Source organism: Perognathus longimembris, chromosome 9, assembly GCF_023159225.1.
Source record: "Perognathus longimembris pacificus isolate PPM17 chromosome 9, ASM2315922v1, whole genome shotgun sequence".
In the NCBI taxonomy this organism is placed as follows: Eukaryota; Metazoa; Chordata; class Mammalia; order Rodentia; family Heteromyidae; genus Perognathus; species Perognathus longimembris.
The window spans coordinates 58,643,243-58,665,759 of NC_063169.1; the positions used below are offsets into that span (position 1 = coordinate 58,643,243).

The window sequence follows — 22,517 nt, forward strand, 5'->3', positions numbered from 1 at the left end:
CCAGCTCCTGATAGACAGAGAAGAGCACAGGAGTGTCACCTCCACAATACAAGCACACCAAAGTCTCCCATAATCCTCCTCCAGCTCCTCAAGGATAATTGCTATTACATGGTCTCCAGGTAGTTTCTGGGCTTGCACTGTCGTGTTTCAGTGTACATTACTTTTCATTTTCTAATAACTTTTCACAAAAATCGCCATCTTCCAGAATATTCTGAAGTGGTTTTTTTCCCCCTCCTTTTGGTCTGTGTTCATCTCAACAGCTTCACAGTAGCCCATTGTATGAATGGTTCATATTTTTTCAATTAATTCCTTACTAATGTTTTGTTGTTGTTGTTTTTCTTTATTACAAGCAGTACTACTGTGCATTTCCTGGTTCATCCATCTAGAGGCATTTTTCTCTTTTTATAAATTAAGAACCTTTGTAAACACTATTAATATTGTCAGGCATATAATTTATAACTCCTAAAGTTTCTGCTTCAAAGTCTATTTAGTTTGGCTATCCCAAGCAATTTTTCTACTTTGTGTATATTGGTTTCCTGGTGTTCAGGAGTCTTTGAGTGTTGCTGATGGAAAGTAGTTTTCTAAGTAGGAAAACCACTGCATGGGATGTAAATGGAGCTAATATGGTCAACACAATTTCAATGGCTGAGCTAATTTCATATGGGAAAAAAAAAGTTTCCAAGCCTACACAAAGCCAGAAATTCTGCTTAATCACTTTAAATGAGATACCCTTAATTACAGTATACTACTAAGCATGTAGAAGTAACATTTGGATTTAATGCCATTACTAGACTATTTCTATGACAATTGCCATTACTGGTAGGAAATAACATTTCTTTGTATTAAAACAACATCTAAAACACCTTCTGAAGCAACAAGTTCATGGCATGTGCTAAATATTTGGTGATGCAGAATTTTTTTAACCTAGGGTATACTGCACTGTACGGCTAAAAGTACAGCCAAATTTATACCTGAGTTCCTATTCTGGCTTCAGTGTTTACTGCCTTTGTTCCCTAAGATAAAATTCACTTAACTATTTCTTTCTTAATCTCAAATTTTTACCCAAAATTTCTAATGACAAAAGATAATAGCATATCAATTTCAATCCTGTTATAGGAATTTTTGAGTATATATTCATAAAGTGCTTTGAACAGGGCACTTTGGGGAAAATAGTTGCTAAGATCATTGCTGCTAAGATCATTAAAAAAGAAAGGTTTACAATTTTTTTGTGTGAGTAGTGTAACCACAGGCTACAATGTGAATATTTGGAGTGGGCTCCAGTTTTGAAGAGTATGGGAAATGTTTGTACAGGCAGAGAAGCTATAGCCTACCCCACCCCACCCCCATTTTCACTTTTTTTTTTTGTCTCCTGACAGAAACACAGAGTACCTTGACCGCTCTGTGACCTGGCCAGCTGTGAGCTCTGTTTCCCCACAGACTTGAACCCAAGCTGGGGCCTTGAACATTCCCAGGCACTGGTAAAATTGTGTAGGTTCTTGGTAAAACACGGAAACATCAAAATATGTGGTTGAACACATAAAAACTAGCCCTGGCCCTGAGCCAGATTTCTTAAGCCTTCAGATGTTCTCCATAATCCATTCTCTTTCTTGTGAATATATGGAGTAAAATATCTCTTCTCACAGTCCACTGAAGCACTCCGAAAGTAAATCTCAAGAAATGCTTTGACCTAATGACTCTAATGTTCAATGCTGCTGCTGCTGTTTTTTTGTTTTTGTTTTTGTTTTTTGGAATTCCAGCAGACCCCATCTCACAATTGTTTGGGACAAATCCCTTTCAAGGACACCATTTGCTATTCCTTTAAGGACAATTCCAGCCAGGTGTTCAGGTGGTTAAGACCTGGGTAGGGAAAGGAAGAGTGTTTCGATGGGCAGGAGAGAGCCCATCGCTCTCAAGTGCATTGGAAAACTACAGTTTAACAGGGCTGAGTCATGATTACCAGGATAAAAAAAATAGAGAATTAAACTGATGTGTGGAGACCAGATAATAGAAAGTCGTGGTCACCATGCAAAAGTGGGCACCTATAGGGAAGTGATTTGATTAACATGTTAAAAATAATAAATATAAATATATTTGGATATTTAGATGGTAGCATCCACAAAATGAGCTGGTTAGCTGCCTTTGAGAGACAGTGGAATATATAGGTAAAAAAGGAAACAAAACTGCTGGATGGGGGCTGGGGATATGGCCTAATGGCAAGAGTGCTTGCCACGTATACATGAGGCCCTGGGTTCAATTCCCCAGCACCACATATACAGAAAATGGCCAGAAGTGGCGCTGTGGCTCAAGTGGCAGAGTGCTAGCCTTGAGCAAAAAGAAGCCAGGGACAGTGCTCAGGCCCTGAGTCCAAGCCCCAGGACTGGCCAAAAAATAAATAAATAAATAAATAAAACTGCTGGATGGGCTACATATTTCTAGCCTCTTCTACTTACTCTGCTAACTTGGATAAGTACCTTTCATTCTCTGAGCATCAGATTCATAAGATTGGGTAGATTGTAATATTGGGTTAGCATTGTTGAGAGTACTTCACAGGACATAATAAATACAAAATACTTATCACGGTGTCTTTAATGTTTATATTAAGCAAATATGTAAAATAAGCATAGTGTTACTCTAAAACAACCACTATAACCAAGTTTGCAGCATGATTAGGTGGTCAGGCTGTAGTCAAGTGTCTTAGGTGTAAAAAATTCCCAATCTCCCACTTACTAGTTAATGTAATTTTGAGCAAATCACTTAGCCTTTCTGTGCCTTGTTTTTAGTATTAGTAAGATGAAGATAACAGCACCTCTCGGTCTTGTGGTAAGGGAGAGATGAGGTAATACAGGCAATGTGGCAAAACACAAATTCATTTACATACTTATTGTCTTCACCATGCACTGGATACACATGTAAAAAAAAACAGACTGAAATGAAACAAATCCTGCCCTCTTGACTATTATTTACACACAACAAATAATAATGGACTTCTGGCATATAAAGTACTCCATGTCTTTGCCATATAAGGCATTATGGCAACATATTTCATGTTCCTAACCTAAGTAATTTCGATAATGTTAGGATCCGTAAATATTTGTAGTGGCAATATACTGGATACAATTATAGAACCATTCCAAGCTAACTCAGGCATGGAAGACATCAGAAATTTGAAAGGGAAAATAGAAATGTAAGAAAGATCCTGCTAATAAAGTTTTGTTTTAGTTACAGTTTTTGCCCAAGCTATAAGTGGGCTCCAGCACCTTGCTAGGTATCTTCCTAAGTAGGTCTGTCTACAGTCAACTTGCTTACATCAAGATAACTACTTGGAGAATTATTTGGAAGTCCCTTAGTGTCCATTTTATAAGATATGCAGAAATGAGAGCTTAAAGACACATATACATGCATACATATATATTTATGTGTATATATACATATATAATAACTTCAAGTTATTAGGCAAGTGTCGGGGACTCTGTTAAGAAGGAGGGAGGAAGATCATAAACTGGTGAAAAGCAAATACACAAAGTCTGAAGCAGTCCACAACCCTAGGTTTATGCCTCCGTTGCTAAGCAACTGACTCTGCCCCAGCCAGGCAGGGAGGGAACCACCAACCTAGGAGACAGGAGGGGTGGCCCTCTCCCAGCCGCATACCTGTCTAGGGTTTGTTGTTGTTGTTGTTTTCACAGTTGGAAACAGACAAGGGGTATTTTTTACCCGAGTGCTAGGTCAGAGGTCGCTAGAAAAGGAAGCTCGCCCACAAGGAGAAACTCCTTTTTGCGACACCACACCAATCCCGGGCTAAGGGAGTGAGGCCTGAAGAAGTACCGCTCCACCAGGGCCAGGGGAGGGGGCGTGACCAGACGAGGGGGCGTGGACCAGCCCGGTCACACCCCCAGGTAGCTCTCGCGATCCTTGAGACGGCGCGAGATGACGTAACTTCCTGTCGCGACCTACCGGCTCCTCGGTGATTGGCTCACTGTCACGGGCTCGGGCGTGACGTGCAGCCGGGCCGAGGGGTCGCACGTGAGTGGAGACCTGAGGACGCGCCTTGGAGCCGGGCCTTGGCCTCTGCCGCGGTTTCGGGGGTTTGTTCTCGAGACCCCGCGGCTCCTTTTGAGCGTGAGCGCCGCGCGGATACAGCATGGTAAACAAACCTTGGTGGTCTCGGCGGCGGAGCGCTGCGGTCTGGCCGAGGCCGTACTGGTTCCGGGAAGGCCGGTGGCTGGGGCCGGCTGGGTTTGGCTAGGGAAGCAGCTGGTGGCACGGTGCCCCGAGGTGGGTCGCTCCTCATCCCGCCCGCACTTCACTAGGGCGGTGGCTGGAAGCCATGGCCTGCCTCCCTTCTAACCCTGCTGGCTGTGGTCCCGCACAGCTTCGTGTAGCTGCAGACCTGTGCCAGCCCACCTAGTTGCCCCACCCAGTGCCAGTAGGGGATTTCTGGTTATTTTAAGCATTAGAGTGGTAAGTATCAGTTTATCGACTGTGGATTTAGGGGGCTTAGAGTTGAACAGTCGAATAAGAATGTACAAAGGGATGGTGGTAAATCATATTAATACATTATGTGGTTTTGATTAGTTGGTAAGATGAAATGTTACCTTTTCTGGAACTCTCTAGTTTGGGATGTCCCTGGCCCTTGAGCAGTCTGTTAGGAACCTATATAGATTACCCTTGTCCAAAGAAACTCATCAGGCGTCTGCCCACTGTTCTGGTTGATTTTCTTTCCCTAACATCAGTGTGTCATTGATTTGATTGCTAAGAGCAGGGACTTTGATTTTCTCACTGTTTTACTCTCAGCTTCAGCAAAACCTAGCACAGACACAGTGTAGGTGCCCAGCCAGTGTTTGTTTTTTTTTTTTAAGAAAGTATGAATGCTGTAAAATACAGCTGCAGTTGCCTGCCCTAGAAATGAAGATATGAAATATCTGCTCACCCTTCATATCATTTACTTAAGATGCATGTTAAGACCACGGTATTGAATGTTTCATGGTTCTCTTTTAATTGTTTCTCTTCCTTCCAAGCCTCACAGGAAGAAAAAGCCCTTTATAGAGAAGAAGAAGGCTGTGTCTTTTCACTTGGTACACCGGAGCCAGCGAGATCCTTTAGCAGCAGATGAAACTGCACCCCAAAGAGTTCTGTTGCCTACCCAGAAAGTAGGTCCTCCACCTTAGCCAGTAGGTGGACTGTTAAGCTTGTTTTGTGGTGTTGAGTGTCATGCCTGGGAAGTGGTCCACCACTGAACTACACCTTCCAAATCTATTTGTAGTTTGTAGTGCATTGTTAGCCCACTGTTATTCTCCAGTAATTGATCTTAGAAATGATCTGTGACTAATTTTCAGACTGTGCTGATTTTCCTATATCACATATATTTATTTAGACTGGAAGGATAGAACATCTCCATTTGGGATAATTAAATGAGCCAGTCTTGGTAGATCAATGGTCAGTGTTCACTAAACTACAAGTTACAATGCTGCGTCATGTTATTTAGGGCCCAACCTCTGCTTTCCCTGCAATCCTGCCATATCACAGTGTCTTCACAGACTGCATTTAGCTCTCTGGTCAACTCAATTCATCAAGTATGAGACATATGAGCTCCACAGACTAGCTTTAAAAAATGCCAGGGAGTCTGGAAGAGGTTAATTTGATTGTTAGGGTGTACTTGTTAAGTCTGGATGATGTAAAAGTGTTGAGAATACTGGCCATGTTTAAGCTTTTGTTTTTAGGGGTTTGTTCACTGAATTCTTGTTAGGACTTAGTGACTCATGCTTGCAATCCTAGCTAGCTACACAAGAGGCTGAAATGTTAGCCTTGGCAGGAAAGTCTAAGAAACTCTAATCTCCAATTAGCCAGCAAAAAAAGCCAGAATTGGAGCTGTGGCTCAAGTGGTAGCACACCAACATTGATCAAAAAAAGTCAAGCAAGAGTTGGAGGCTCTGAGTTTAAGCCTCGGACTAGTGGCCAAAATTTAAAAAAAAAAAATTCTTAGAAACTTAAGAAATAACACTTACTTTTCAAAGCTGCCAGATCTTTTTTTAGCTTTTCATATACCTAAGCAAATGGGTTTGTGTTTCTTAGATTGAAGCGTTATACAGAAATGTCTAGTAGTTATTTTTCTTTTTGCTATGTTGGTGTTTTTGCTTTTGTTGTTGTTTGAGATAAAGTCTTGCTACATCACACAAGTAGGTCCTGAATTCACAGGCTTCAGTGATCCACCTAATCTATCAAAAGAAATGGGATTCTAGGCATGTGTCGCTACATCTGGCTTCTTTTCATTTCACTTTAATTTTATGTCGCCTTCTGGTTTAGAAGCCCTGTTTCCTGAGCTAGTCAAGGGTTTTGTGTCTTGTTCCTATTAGCCAGCGTTTGTGTGCTGGAAGTTGTGCTCATGTAAGTTTCCTGAGACATAGCCATGGGAGGGATAGTAATTCCATTTTGTTTATTATCCAAGGTAAATGATGAAGAAAGGCGAGCAGAACAGAGGAAGTATGGCGTGTTCTTTGATGATGACTATGACTACCTGCAACACCTGAAGGAACCATCTGGGCCCTCAGAGTTAATTCCCACCAGTGCCTTTGGCACATACAACAGCAAAGATGAGAAAGAAGAAACACTAGTAATTCCAGTAAGTCTCAGCAATTCAGTGTGAAAGAGTGAGTGAGGGAATGGGTGTAGAAACCACTGGCTCCTGTTTTAAGTCAGAATAATTGGGACAAGAAGTGTGTCACTCTGTGTGTGCCCATGTCCACCTTCAGGAGAGAGCAGGCCCCTCTTCTCTAGTAGCAGGTGTCAGCAGTAGCAGCATTTTGACAGGGTCAGACTTGGTTTTTTTTGTTTGTTTTCTTTTTGGCCAGTCCTGGGCCTTGGACTCAGGGCCTGAGCACTGTCCCTGGCTTCTTTTTGCTCAAGGCTAGCACTCTGCCATTTGAGCCACAGCACCACTTCTGCCCATTTTCTATATATGTGGTGCTGAGGAATCAAACCCAGGGATTCATGTATACGAGGCAAGAACTCTTGCCACTAGGCCATATTCCCAGCCAAGGGTCAGACTTTTTATTGATACACATACTTCTGGGAAGCAGACTTCAGTACAAGAAAAGCAGCTGACATTCTGTATGGCAGCATCTACTTTCTGATCCTAAACTGGCCTGAGATAAAACCTTACCACTGAGAAATGCTTAAGTCTTTACCACTTGTGTAAAGGTGCAGGCTAACCGTAGAGTACAGTAATAACAGATTGTAACCAAGTGCCCATCACCCCTCTCAACAAAAAGGGCAGTGTACTTTACTTCTAAATACAACCAGAGAACACATTTATATGAAAGTATTGCTACTCATGGAAGATCACTTCCCACCCCCATTTATGTTAAGAATAGTTATTGTATACCTTACTTTTAAATAAAGTAAAAATTCTTGTGGAGATTTGGGTTTGGTCAGTGCTAGGTATTGAACCAAAGGCCTTGTGTATATTACTAAGCACTATAACACTGAGCTATATCCTTATGTGGGAAGGTTTTGTGCCTCCTGGCACTTAAAAGAAAAATACACTCATTGGGATTATACGTAAGGGGAGATGATGAAACGGACACCAATTTCCCTCTGTTTCTTGTTTCCTATTCCTCCCCTTGCCTAGGCATTTCTTTCCCTAAGGAAGGTGTGATCATAGCTCTTGTAGTTCTTGCTGAAAGAGAAGAGTAGGATGTTAGGTTTCCAGTTATTACTCTAAAGAAACAGGTATATCTACAGCCTCTTCATTCATTAGCTTTTACAAGGTTCCCCAGCTGTCACCAAACCTCCTTCATGGTAGAACCTACACCTAGAGTCCTAGGCTTTATCAGCATTAGGATTAGGGTATTTGTTGGCTCACTTCTTTATCTACCCCCCTGAAGGAGAACAGGGGCCTAGTGGTTCAATAGCTTTATCTTTCCTAGGGAGAAGTTTTATGAAGTAGTAAGATAGCACTGGCTGAATTGTACTGACCAGTACAAGGCTATCATAGCATTTGTTTCTTCATTCATCTCTTTTCAGTTTTTGGTTTTTAACAGAACAAGGCTATCCTGTGGGCAATTTAGCCTGTTTACAAGAACAAGTGGATTCAGTTTTTAAATCAAAAATACTGGTTTTCTGTAGTCTGTGCAAAATGTGAATTAGTCCTATGTGCTCTTTTTACAGTAGCTTGTATCAAACCACCAGAATTGGGTAGAGAAGCAATTCTGAATAAATCCTGGAAACAAAATGCAAGCAGTATAGAAAGCAACCTAGAAATGACAAGTACTTGAGAATGCCCTGATTTGCACAGGAATGAAGGGGGCTGCTGCTGTGATCGGCAGTGGCTGGGCACTGGGAAGTTGGGAACTACTGCAAACACTCCTCTAAAGAGAAAATCATTCTCCCTGTGAGCTACCATTTGTGCAGTTCTTTCTCTGCTTTCATGGGTACATGTATGAAATCCAAATTGGTTCCCTCCCCACCTTTTACCTTCAGAATCTTATGGTCATCACAGAGAACCATGAAAAATCCATATGCATTGTTTTTTTTTTGTTTTTTTTTTGGCCAGTCCTGGGCCTTGGATTCAGGGCCTGAGCACTGTCCCTGGCTTCTTCCCGCTCAAGGCTAGCACTCTGCCACCTGAGCCACAGTGCCCCTTCTGGCCGTTTTCCATATATGTGGTGCTGGGGAATCGAACCTAGGGCCTCGTGTATCCGAGGCAGGCACTCTTGCCACTAGGCTATATCCCCAGCCCGCATTGTTTTTATTTTTAACAGATTTTATTAAGGTAAGAAATTGAAATTCTCTTGGCTCTAAGGAAAATCCCAGTTTGAACTTACTTTGAGAGCAGTTAAGTATTACACGAAGAGTCCACGTCAGTAGTAAGAATTGTCCATGGCTTTAAGCCTTAGTGTCATCCCCACCCAGTTGCTTCATGGCTTCTAGACAAAAAAAAAGAAATAGCATACAGAAGCAGGAGAATGCAAACTATGGAGTATTCCTTTAAAACAGCTGATGTGTACTTATAGTTTTATGGAATAATTAATGTAACATACAAACACCTACTAAGTTGTATACTTCAAATGGATGAATTATGTAGCATGTAAATGATATCTCAATAAAGCTCTTTTTGAAAAAGAACCAGAGTCTACAGTAAAAACATCTTGGAAAAAATTATACTAAATGAAGTGAGCCAGACCCAAAGAACCATGGACTCTATGGTCTCCCTCATAGGGAATAATTAGCACAGGTTTAGGCTAGTCACAGCAGAGGATCACAAGAGCCTAATAGCTATGCCCTTATGAACACAAAAGATGATACTAAGTGAAATGAACTCCATGTTATGGAAACGACTGTTATATCACTGTTGTAATTACTTTCAATATGCCATGTGAAACTGTAGCTTCTATTGTTGATGATCCTATTGTATCCCCTTCCTGTGGTTGTACCTGCACTATCACTGTACCTTATCTGAGTATACTGGAAACTGTATATACTGGTATTATAACTAGGGAAGTAAAAGGGCATATCAAAATCGAGAGACAAAGGTTAAAAAGACAAACAACTCCAAAAGCAATACTTGCAAAAACCATTTGGTATAAACCAACTGAACAACTCATAGGGGGAGGGGGAAATGAGGGAGGAAGTAACAAACAGTACAAGAAATGTACCCAAGGCCTAACGTATGAAACTGTAGCCTCTCTGTACATCACTTTGACAATAAATAAGAAAAAAACAACACTAAACCAGAACTAAAAAATAAATAAATTAGTAGTAAAACTATTTCAAACCTCTGCAATAAGTTTAATTATATAAATTGTCCTTTAATTTATATCCTCAGCACTATTACAAATGCTCCTCATAATAACCTGATTGCTAGCCTTGATTCATTAAATTAAATTGTAAAATTTTAGCGTGTAAAAAAACCCAAATATCTTTACCCATGCTTCTATCACTGAGAATCTCATTTTGGAAGCGAAGACAGCTTGCTACATGCACTGCAGCTCTCAGAGGTTGCTTGTGCTTCTCAGAGGCTTCCAGCTTAGAGGACTCTGTCAGTGAGCTGGTGAGAGCCTCCATCCCACCATCCTAATGGACTGTAGGCAAGGGGAAGTGCACAGAGACGACACTTGGGGGGCTACCCTCCCACTACCAGCTGGTTAAGGAAGGAAATTAAAGATGAAGGACCAACTGGGATGTAGGCTAGCACACATTTAAGTAGCTTGCGTGGGTTTATATACCAGAAACTTTTAAGGACCAGTCTGAATACTGTACTTTTTACCTCTTCAGCCTCTATTCTGAAAGTGACAGGAATGAAAAGTCACCAGGTTTAGGATTAAGTGATGGGAAGCATTGTGGGACAATTGGCAGGACAGTTACTAGGGGAAGGTGATGGCATACTCATATCTATAATATATAACCACCCAGAGGTGACAACATAGTTGTAGCAGTCTTCTAGGACTGCTGTAGCAGGCATTTATTCTCTCGAAGTTTTGGAGGTCAGAAGTTTGAAATCAAGATACTGGCAGGGCCATTTCCATTTGGAGAGCAACCACAGTTCCTGGAACCTCTGGACAATTTGTCCTCAGAGTTGTTTGGCTTCCTCATTCTCCTTATCTGTCTGCACGTGGCCAGAACTTCATCTGGCCTAATTCCATACGTAAGGGCTCGGTATATTTTCTTTTTCTAATAACCCCCAGATAGCCTGTTAATCCATGAATGAATGCTTGAGTCCATTTATGACAGTTAAAGCTCTTATCAACTGGTTTCATGTCTAAATATCTTTTAATGGAGAGTAAATGTCAACATAACTGGGGACAAACTGTAGCAGACCTGATTCCAAATAGGGTCATAGTGTGAAGAGTGAGATTAACATGAATTTTGAGAGGACACTTTTCAACTCCATATAGGAATTGAGTAATGCTTTCTAAGTAAACATCATAGTTGTGATTTCTCTTTCAAGAGTACTGGAATCAAGTTGCCTTCATCAGTGTTTGCATCAGAGTTTGAGGAAGATGTTGGATTGCTAAATAAAGCGGCTCCAGTTTCAGGTGCGTTTAAATTCTTCTATTTTTCAAGAAGATAAACTGTTTTTCATAAAAAAGTGGAATGATGTCGAATTTTATCTTCCCTGATAAAGAGCTGAGTCCATTGAGATGTGTTGGAATTCAGATTAGAGATCTGAGGTTGGGGTGTGTGTGGTCAGCAGATTTTTGGATCATGCTATCAGAAGCATAGGTCTTTAGAGATCATATTTGGAGAGGAATGTGGGAAACTGTTTGCGTGGCTCTCATAGAGGAATGTTAACATTCACCAAACCTTTTACAAAGATAACAGTGGTATTAAGCATTCATTACAGATAGTAGTGTGATTTTAAACAGTAACCTGTGGTTTTGTAAATTTTTTCAGTACCAGCATTGTAATTTAGAAGAAGCACAAGTCCATAGAAGCAATGTTTGGTATTTTCAAAGTTACACTAATTATTGGCTGACACGGTAGCATTGCCCCATAGCACTCATTTATTAATTTATACTACTGAATTGCCACTGTGTGGCAGTGTCTTGCGTGTTAGACCATAATAAAGTATAGTCCCTGACCTCAAGGAATTTACGTCTGTAGGCAAAGTAGTAAAAGGGCACTAAATGCTGTTAGCTGCGCACCAGACCCAGCCTCAAGGAGTTGTGCAAGCCTGCCAAGGACATGGGTGTCTTAAGTTTGTCCTTCGTTCTTCTTTGTAGTGCTGGGAATGGGACCCAGGGCCTCACATACACTTGTCAAGGGTTGTACCACTGAGGTGCAGCCCAAGCTCCCAGCCAACTTCCTACATTGAAGGCAGATAGGAGGAGGAAGAGAGGACTGGGGAAAGTAGTCCAGTAGTCCAGATAGAAGGCTGTACAAGAGCAAAGAACATCAGTGTCAGAAACTGCATCAATTCCAGATTGCCAGAAGGGTAAGGGAGATGCCAGGACACTGGACTAGAGAATTAATGCACTGGGTAGAAGATGGTGTTGGAATCTGTATTAGATTAAGTTGGAAATTGAAAGGTTTTCGGGGGGGGGGGGAGGGATTAAAGATTTTCTTGAGTTCATTATTTTTACAGATGAAAGAATATAACTGATACTACTTGTCAAACTTGCCTAGGGTTGTTTGTTTAAAACTTGTATTTCATAAATGAACTTCTGACTTAAAAAAAAGAAAGAAAGAAAGATAACTGGTCAGGTACAGTGTCTCATGCCTGTAATCCCAGCCACTTGGGAAGCATAGTAATTTGAGGCCGGTCTAGGTAAAAATTGAGATGCCCATATCAAATAATAAGCTAGTCATGGCAGTATGCACCTGTAAGCCCAACTCTGCTGAGGCTATATGTTAGGAGGATTGTGGCCCATGACCAGCCCTGACCAAAGACTAAAGACTTTTTCTAAAAACATGACTAAGGGGGGGAGGGGATGGAAAGGGCTGGGAATATGGCCTAGTGGTAAAGTGCTTGCCTTGTATACATGAAGCCCTGGGTTCAATTCCTCAGCACCACATATATAGAAAAGGCCAGAAGGGGCGCTGTGCTCAAGTGGCAGAGTGCTAGCCTTGAGCAAAAAGAAGCCAGGGACAGTGCTCATGCCCTGAGTTCAAGCCCCAGGACTGGCAAAAAAATGTGTGTGTGTCTCAATTAGTGGAGTGCTCACCTAACAACAAGTCCCTGAGTTCAGACCTCAGTATTGCCTCCGACTCCTCCAAAAAAACACAAAGCTAAACAACAACAACAACAACAACAAAAAAAACGCAGCTGAAGGAGGAGGTTTTGATTTATTAAAATGTCACAATAGGGAAGAGTGAAAGTAACAGTGGAAAACCACTTGAGTTATTTCTAACAGATTCTTCCTGGTGAAAGGTTTGGAATTTTGCTTAATAGGCAGAAGTTTACTACTGTCGACCTGTATGGAAGAGGTTTTAATGGATGAATGCTGGAAGGACTGGAACCTTCTTCCATCCTTATATCTTTCTAGCTAGGCTAAAGTTAGTTATTGGTTTAGGCCATGTTCTGTTGGTGTAGGGTCTCACTTTGTAATGCAGGCTGTTTTTTGAACAGTCCTCCAAAGAGCTGAGATTGCAAATGCCCCTACACCTGGCTGAACTTAGTTTTTAGTCATTCTTTTGTCCTCACTACACAATAGAATATGGCTCTCCCAGGATCTGGTAAAGTGAAATGGATGGATCATGCTGTCTTGCTTGGGAAATCTTGTTCAGTTTTTCTTTTTCCTTTTAGGCCCTCGACTGGATTTTGATCCTGACATTGTCGCAGCTCTTGATGATGATTTTGACTTTGATAACCCAGATAATCTACTTGAGGATGACTTCATTCTGCAGGCCAATAGGCCCACCGGAGAGTAAGTGGGAACAGATGTACTGTATGTGGTTGTGTAGGCAGAGCTAAGATCACTTTTGCTTTGCAGGGCATGAGGGGAGGCAGCTACACTCTGGTAGGATGAGATCTTTGAAAGCATCTAATCTGACACGTTGGTAGTTTAGAGCAGAAAATATTTAAGTCTGAGACATACTAGTAGGTGAAGGTGAAGCTGACACTTTGGTATTTTGGAGCAGAAAATATTTAAATTTGAGACACTTCAGTAGGTGAAGGTGAAGTTCAAGAGCCCAATTGCCACTTCACTGGTGGTCTTCCCTGCCAGCGGAGTCAGGCAGCATCTCGGTTCCTGCTTGCCCTGAGCCCTTCCAACATGCCATCCAGTTTCATCTGTGGAGTCTTCTGCTGCTTGGACACTGTTGTGCTGACAGGTCATGTGACTCTTTGTCCTTAGGAAGTCTGAGGATGAAGATGGCTGTGAATGGGAAGATGTGGAGGAGGAAGAGGATGGAAGTGACGATGGTGACTGCAGCTCTGCAGGTCTGATGTCAGATGAAGATGACATGTCTGCCCCCGGGACCCCATGTGGAGTCAATGAGCAGCATTTGTTCTGGAACGAGGAAACAAAAAGTCGCTTCACAGAGTATTCTATGACCTCCTCAGTCATGAGGAGAAACGAGCAGCTGACTCTACACGATGAGAGGTTTGAAAAGGTGAGGCCCCAAAATGACGCTTTAATGTCTGAGAGATTTACCCCCAAAAACAGCCTCTCCTTTTTGTTCAAACAGCATAGACCGCTGCTAGATTTAATTTGGGGGAAAAAAGTGGATAGCTTCAGAAGGCGGGCGATCAGAATGTCTCTGGTGTTCTGATTTTCTGACCACAGTCTGTAAGATTTGCTGTTTTCCTAGGCATTGGCCTGAGCACAACCCAAATACCATGTCCTTCAATTACTTATGTTTGGAGTTTTGAGATATAACTAATATTAGTGAACAGAAATGCAACAGAGTATAAGATGCTATAAAAGCCTGGATGGTAATATACTGGTTTGGCTCTCCTGTGACAGCCTGGCTGCAGGGTGTGCAGACCCATCCCGCAGCCTGTTTGTGCAGATTCTGCTGTCCACCTGTCCCGTCCTGTCCTGTGGCACTTACCGCCTCCTGACGTCTCTCCTATGCCTATTATGTATGTTCCACACGAGTTTGTCTCGGATTAGAATGTGAGTTCCCCAAGGGCAAGGATTCTTCCGTGATGTGCTCACTGGTATGTGAGCAAGCCCCAAAGTGGTCTCTGGCAAATAGTAGGAGTTCACACTGTTCAGTAAATGTGAGCCAGTGAAGGAATGACTTCCTTCAGGATCAGCCCAGTGCACAAGTTCTAACTGCTCTTTTCTCACAAGTGTACATTTCCCTGTCGAGAGCCCAGCTGTTGTGACAGCCACTGCTCTTCCACAGAGCGTAACCGTGTTAACAGTGTTTCAGCTATATCAGAAACACTGACTAAACAGTAACAAAATCGATGTCTTTGTAGAAGCTGTATTCAGTTCCACAGTCTTTTGGTCTTACATAGTCAAGGAATTTAGAAGTTGAAGTTGTCAAAATGTTCTGAGGTAAAGAACTCTGACTTAGCTTCTTGTTCTCTCAAGTTTTCTTTTTCATGTGTAGTGGAATCTTGTTTTCAGTCTAAGTGTGAATCTAAATGTACTGGTTTAAGCCAGGTGCCACTGGCTCATGCCTGTAATCCTAGCTACTCAGGAGGCCAGTATCTGGAGGATTGTGGTTCAAAGCCTGCCCAGGCAGAAAAATCCAAAAGACTCCATCTCCAAAATTACCAGTAGAAACTAGTCTGCAAGCATAGCTCAGTGGTAAAATACCAGCTGAGCAAGCAGGCAGGCTGTGCCTTCAGTCCAGACCCTGTTGCCGGTTACACAAGTTAATTGGTTTGTTAACTTACTAATTAAAAAAAAAAATACTAGCCCGAAATGTTTTCAATGCCCCTCTTGTTATGGTGCTACCTCACTGCGCTCTCGCTCTCTCTCTCTCGCTCTCTCTCTCATTTGTCTTTTGTTTGCTTTTATGGTGGTAGGGGTTGAACTGAGGGCCTTGCATTTCTTGTACTTGCTAGACAGGCAGCTACCACTTGAGTCACACCCCCAGCCATCTTTGCTTCAGATAGGATCTCGCCGTTCTTTTCCCTTGACCAGCCTAACTTTTTTTTTTTTGCCAGTCCTGGGCCTTGGACTCAGGGCCTGAGCCTGTCCCTGGCTTCCTTTTGCTCAAGGCTAGCACTCTGCCACTTGAGCCACACCGCCACTTCTGGCCGTTTTCCATATATGTGGTACTGGGGAATTGAACCCAGGGCTTCATGTATACGAGGCAGGCTCTCTTGCCACTAGGCCATATTCCCAGCCCTTACCAGCCTAACTTTGATCCCCCTCTTGGTATTCCCCATAGAGCTGGGATGACGTGAGTGTGCTGCTTCACATCCAGCTTTTGGTGGGGATTGGGTGTAAGCTACCACTTCAGGCACTGCTAATATTTTAACAATAGTTACAATCTTAGAATAATAGTGCTTAAATATTATATAGGAATAAAGTTAACATAAAAGTCATTTAAATATTGTTTCATGATGTCTCTGTTTAAGTTTTATGAGCAATATGACGATGTTGAAATTGGAGCTCTGGATAATGCTGAATTGGAAGGTTCCATTCAGGTCAACAGCAACCGCTTGCAGGAAGTTTTGAATGACTACTTTAAAGAGAAGGCCGAGAAGTATGGCAACTTTTCTTTTCCTTGTTTTGCTGCATGTTTTCTGTCTGCAAATTATGCCTGTAGGTGCACATTGTGGGAAGTGATCCACCTCATCAGAATCCTTTGTTAAGGAAATGATGTTTTCAGTACACTTTGGCTTGTACTCTCACATGTTGGGCCTATATTTTGGTATTAAGAGTTTTGGTGGGGGGGCTGGGGATATGGCCTAGTGGCAAGAGTGCTTGACTCATATACATGAGGCCCTGGGTTCGATTCCCCAGCACCACATATACAGAAAACGGCCAGAAGTGGCGCTGTGGCTCAAGTGGCAGAGTGCTAGCCTTGAGCAAAAGGAAGCCAGGGACAGTGCTCAGGCCCTGAGTCCAAGGCCCAGGACTGGCCAAAAAAAAAAAAAAGAGTTTTGGTGGGAACATACAGAGCCACTGTCTCTGTGTCTTTGACTTGCAGATGTTATGGTAGGATGACAGTGAGAATGGGAGGTAAGAAGACACATTGGAATTGGAGAATAGCATGATGCTTGCAGCTTCTGGCTGGATAATTACTCCAATGTACACATTTTCCTTTCATCATTGAAATGGCTGGGCATTCTGAGAAACAAATGTAGTAACAAGGAAGAGCTTTTCTTTCTCTCCAGTCGGATTAGCAGAATTGACTTAGCCAGTTATTTGTGAATCAGCATCTGCCTCAAAGTGACTTCTCTGAGAAACTGATTAGCTGTTTAGATCAAAGCAGGTCAAATGCCAGAGATCAGTATAATAGGAAGATCCCATGGCAGGAAAGGAGTAACAAGCTTTGCGTCTGTGTCCATTCTTTGAAGAGATGGATGGCTAGTGATTTCCCAGGCTTGTAAAACCTCTTTTCTTTGGGAAATTCCCATGTTTGTTTACTATAAAAGAAAAGCCATACAGCACTACAGATAGATCTCACATACTTTGAGCAGTGAGTATTCAAAACCAATTGTAGGGGCAGAGTAAGGGTGGTTCTGTTCAAGTTTGACAGGAAGTGGCGGGCACAGGAGTGTGGGCTTTTAGAAGTTGCTGTTTCCATAGCTGTTCTAATCGCATGCAATACAGTAATGGGTGTTTTGGGTTTTTTTTCTCTTTATCTCTTTTTTTTTAAACCTCAACCAAAAGTTGTGTTAAATTGAATACCCTCGAACCCTGTGAGGATCAAGACCTGCCACTGAATGAGCCCCAGGAGTCTGAGGAGGAAGAGCTCATTACTGTCATTCTAGAAGAAGCCAAAGAGAAGTGGGACTGCGAATCCATTTGCAGTGAGTCCCCTGGTGTTTGTCCACCCCACTCAACCCAGAGCACGACACTGAGCGGGAAGGTTTAGCATTAGCTTCAAAGAAGCTAAACTCCTAGGGAATTTATAAAGAGTATTTCTTCCCATGAGTTGTAAACAATTTTAAAACATTCCTAAGAGAGATCCTAGTGTTATTTTTGTACTACAGAAGTACCAAGGCCAGGAAGGTAATAGAAGTTAATAATGTTTTACTAAAAGTGTTCATAATTGATACAGATATCTTTCTCTTTTCTTTTTAAAGGTACATACTCTAATTTATACAACCATCCACAGCTTATCAAGTATCAACCAAAGGTAAACCCTAGTATCCTGAGGTTTCTGGAATATGCAATACAGAAAGTGGAGTCACAAATGTTCTCACGGTTCTATTCCTGTGGGCTGGTAGTGCTATTAGGAAAAGTACAAACCATGATGGTGTTAGTGAGCTGTTAGTGTGGCACTAGTGAGAAATGGGAAATAACTCTAGTGCATTTCCTTTTTGTTTCAGCCCAAGCAAATCCACCTTTCTTCTAAAACTGGAATACCTCTCAATGTCTTACCTAAGAAAGGACTCACAGCAAAGCAGGTTGAACGAATGCAGATGATTAATGGCAGTGACCTGCCTAAGGTATCGGCTCAACCACGGCCTAAAAACGAAAGCAAAGAAGATAAAAAAGCAAGAAAGCAAGCTATAAAAGAGGAGCGCAAGGTAAAATACATTTTCCAGATGTGAAATATGCAAAGTGCCTGTGGAGGGGAGGTTTCTGGGATTTTCTTCTGTGGGCTTTGGTGGAAGTAGTCTATCCATTTGAAGATTTATAATACAATAAGGATCTTCTCGTGCAGGAACGACGAGTGGAAAAGAAAGCTAACCAGTTAGCATTCAAGCTGGAGAAAAGAAGGCAGGAAAAGGAGCTGCTGAACTTGAAGAAGAATGTTGAGGGTCTAAAGCTATAGATAAGGCAAAGTTCAGAATAAGTCACCTTCCCCGTCTGGGGCCTCTCATGTTCAATAATCACCCCGGGTCTTCTGTGACACAATGCTATTTGCTTTACCATTTGTGCTGGCAAATATGAGGAGAAAAATACAATATTTGTATTATTTTTATACCAGCAAGTTTCCCGTCAGCTGTCTTGTAAATATTGTAATGTTTTAAATTTAATATTATAAGCTTAGATTTCCTCTGAAATAAATGACTTCATGGATGTGAAATGTTTGGATAAATTAAAGGCAAACATAACTTGAATGGATTGGTGTGTTCATTTATTTGTATGGTTGTCATAGTTGTTTGCTGCAGATGTTCTCAAATATTTCTTTGAAACCTCTCCACGCCTTTTCAGGAATTACATGGTTTAATTTGCTGTATGTAGAAAAGTGGCCTGGTTAAGCTCAATTCTGAAATGCTGACTTTATCCTGCTCAGTGGTGAGAAGAGTTCTCCTGAGAACATCCCACTGGTAGGATCTTAAGTTTTCCCCTTCTGAATACAAAGGGACCATTTCAGAAGGATGTAAATCTGAATGTTAAAGTTGTTAGGGTTCACATTTCCTGTTATGTTACTGAGTGCTTTGGGGATTTAAGCACAGTGATATTAGGAAACAATAGTTGAAGTAATCAAGAAAACTTGGCTTTAATGAATCCCTTAGCTCAATATCAAGAATACTTTCTTCAGTTTAAATTAAAAAGTTTATCTTCTCAGCATTATTTAATGTTTGGAACTGTCTGACTTGATTAAAAGACATAGTTGAAATTTTTGCCTGTTTTTTAACATCTGTAAACTGTCTCAAGGTAATGATACCATCACAATTATTAATTATTTGGTAAACTGTGACTCTGTAACTGGTAGGTTAATGGCACTGAGGGCACCTGTCCATCTGTGCCTGAATTGGTGTCAGCTGGACTAAACTAAAACTGCGGGCAGTGTTGGCGTGAGTGAGGAACAGAATGACTGGGGTAGAATCATATTTGCCAGGTGAGCCACATTTGATACCTAAGTTATTAGAAGTGTCTTCTCTGTAATTGAGTTGATTATGACTTTCCAAAGCAGAAACTTGCCCTACTACATGTTACCACTTTAGATTTTCATAGGATTAAAAATAAAAAAAAGTTGTAACAAAAGAGTGCTTGTTACTCTACCACCATTGATTTAGTAAGACCTGGAGCTAGATGTGAGTGGCTCATGCCTGTAATCCCAATCACTTGGTAGCTGAGGATGGGAGGATTGCAATTGAAGGCAGAAAAGATCACGAGGCCCCTTTTCAGCTGCTACTTAGGTACAGCGGCTTATGTCTTGCCATCCCCAATCTATGTGAGTGGCTGAGATTTTATGGATCAGGGTTCTAGGCCAACCCAGGCCGAAAGGTATAGGAGACTTCACGGAAGACGGTTGTGGTGTCATGAGTGCCTGTGATCACAGCCGACAGCCTAAAGTAGACATGGAGGCTCCAGCACACACCTGTGCACAATCTTCCCCTAAAAATGACCAGTTCAAAGCAGGGCTGGGCATGTAGCTCAGACCTGAATACAAACCCGAGTACTAGCAAAAACTTAACAAACCTGGCTGAAGAGCTTGATACTACAGAAGTAGTTCTGGAATATGTATTTAAATGCCAGCTTGCAGAAGCAAAGGGTCATTTTGTGGTTTCTGTGAGCATTACAAGTGTAAATCCTAAAAGAACTGACCATTTAGTACCTATCTCTGCTCGGGGGGTCTCAAAACCAGGAAGAGTCGCAGCCACCGGCCGTTAGCTTGGTCCTGGTGCGATTCAGATTCTTCTAGGATTTAAATCAGCATGTTACACATATTTTACCAATTAAGAGAATGTGACTAAAAGCCACAAGTTTTGATTAAGCGTATCGTGTTTAGGCTGATTATGCCTCCAGCTTAAAGATCTTAATTGTATGCTGAAGGAAGAAAAAAAATCAGTGATTTAAACAAGTTTGCTAATATTTTGATCTCTTCCTCCCCCACCATGCACATACCAATCCCGAATCCATCTTCCCACACCCAGCCTTCAAGTTGGCTAATACTTTAGTCATCTATAAACAGTGCTTGGGAAGTGAACATATAAGCTCCATGGTAAATAGTGGATGTTCTCAGGGATAAGGGGTTTTGCTGTCAGGAACTACACAGTCAGCACAGATAACCGGTGATGCTGTCACTGAGACAAGTACCTATTGGAACCAAGACCTGGATTCACACTGTTTCCCTGAAGCTTCACTGCAGTGGAAGCCCTCCTCACGTGCCCATCCGTCACCTTTTCCAGAAGCCCTCCCCTGCATGGCATTTAAAAGTAGCACACCCAGCTCTGGTGGCCCTCGTCTGTAATCCTAGCTACTCAAGAGACTGAGATCTGAGGGTCATGATTTGAGGCCAGCCTGGACAGGAAAGTCTGTGGGATTCTAATCTCCAATTAACCACCAGGAACAGTAAGTGGAGCTGTGGCTCAAAGTGGTAGAGCACTACTAGCCTTGAGCAGAAAGGCCAAGGAACAGTGCCTAAGCCCCATGTTCAGACCCCACGACTGACAGAGATGATAGAGGATGGATAGATAGATAGATGGTAGGTAGGTAGATGATACAGATAGATCGACTATTCATAGATAGATGTGATACACCCATCATTCATCCCAGCATTCTGTCCTCTCTGGAACACACACTGGCATAGGGAACCATATTGTCTACCCAGAGCAAACTTGGAGGGTCCTTCGGTTTACTGCTTTATCCCCACATCTAAGCCGGTCGCTAGCATATGAATGAATGGGTACATGGAAAAGGCATTTCCAAAAAAAAGTAAAAGAATTACTTATACTCGAGAGACAAAAGTACCTAGACTCAGTGGCTTAGAGAGCAAAAGGCTGTGCTGTGATAGCTAACACTTGTAATTCTAGCTACTCAGAAGGCTGAGATCTGAGGATTGTGGTTCAAAGCCAGCTTGAGTAGACAAATCCAAGATACTCTACATAACCAGCAAAAAGGCAAAGGTGCAAATGTGGCTCACGGGGCCAGCCTTACATGCAAAAACAAAAACAAAAAAACAGCTAACACCATCCGGGGTAGGGGGCAATCATGATTTTGCCTACTAAATTTTAAACCAAATTTGTTTAAACACTGTATGATAGTTTTTAAAGAACCATTTTGTTAGAGACTTTGGTACCATTGTCATTTTAGTACTATAGCAAAGTTCTGTCTTTCTGTCTTAACTGCTCTCAGCGTTTGTGTAGGTTGTGATGAACTGCATCCAGTACCCCAGCCTTCGCAGTGATGTCACCGCATCACCTCAGGTGAAGGACAGAACTCTAATCATCTTGTCGCTACTCTTCAAGTTTTTATTGCTTTTATGTTGTTCCCCCATATGTGTTGACAGTGGTTTGTTTTATTAAGCTTGTTTGTTCTACTTAAAGGGCAGGAGAGAAAAAAATAAAGGGCAGAAGAAGGTAAAAATTCCAGTGACCTTATATTTTAGTTGTGAAGTTTATGAGAAAATATATAATCAAATCCTCCCCTGTATAACTGATCTAAACCCATAATGTATATGTATATATATAATAAAGTAATAATATATATACATAATAAAGCAAACATATGCTACCACTATGCAAGGTAAATAGTAGCAGAAGGCACCTCTGAATCTAGTCTTAATTTCATTCTACTTTTTCCCTCAGGAAACTTAGTCATCAATAAACTATCCAGGCTGTTGTTACATGAAACATTTTCTTAGCAAAAAGAATATTAGGAAACTGAAACTTGTCTTCTGAGGGCGAAGTGGGGGGGGGGCGGTAAAATACTAGTGAAAGGAGAAGGGGAAGAAGGCAAATATGGTACTAATGTTCTTTTGTGAACATGAACAAGGAAACGAGGTTTGGGAAGACGGAGGTGGGAGGAGACGGTAACAGGAGGGGAGAGAGTCACTGGACGGTGACAGATCCAGATACAGTATGTACATAAATGGACACGATAAAAATGAAACCACTTTACACAACTAATTCAAGAGCACAAAAATACCCTTAAAAACAAACACCTATGTGGCATTCTTCATTTTTATTTTTGAACAACTGAGGAAGAAGCACAAACTAAGCTCTGTGAGGGCAGCATCTGCCCCCATTCATTGAAAGTGTCTAAGGG

The 22,517-nt window shown here is 41.8% G+C and overlaps 2 protein-coding genes across 2 annotated transcripts in view; both read left to right on the forward strand.

Annotated features, from left to right (window-relative positions):
• Positions 1-3,973: 3,973 nt before the first annotated feature.
• Ltv1 (LTV1 ribosome biogenesis factor) lies at positions 3,974-18,640 on the forward strand. The gene is made up of 11 exons (XM_048354223.1): positions 3,974-4,141; positions 5,016-5,147; positions 6,443-6,616; positions 10,943-11,030; positions 13,241-13,361; positions 13,791-14,049; positions 15,980-16,107; positions 17,241-17,380; positions 17,657-17,709; positions 17,903-18,103; positions 18,241-18,640. Exons 1-11 carry the CDS (start codon positions 4,139-4,141, stop codon positions 18,349-18,351), a joined length of 1,410 nt encoding a protein of 469 aa, XP_048210180.1. The 5' UTR covers positions 3,974-4,138; the 3' UTR covers positions 18,352-18,640.
• Positions 18,641-22,235: 3,595 nt separating this feature from the next.
• Positions 22,236-22,517, forward strand: part of Zc2hc1b (zinc finger C2HC-type containing 1B) — a 34,696-nt gene continuing 34,414 nt past the window's right edge. Inside the window, exon 1 of the mRNA XM_048354549.1 lies at positions 22,236-22,281. Coding sequence (XP_048210506.1) covers positions 22,236-22,281 — 46 coding nt within the window. The remainder of the gene's footprint in view (positions 22,282-22,517) is intronic.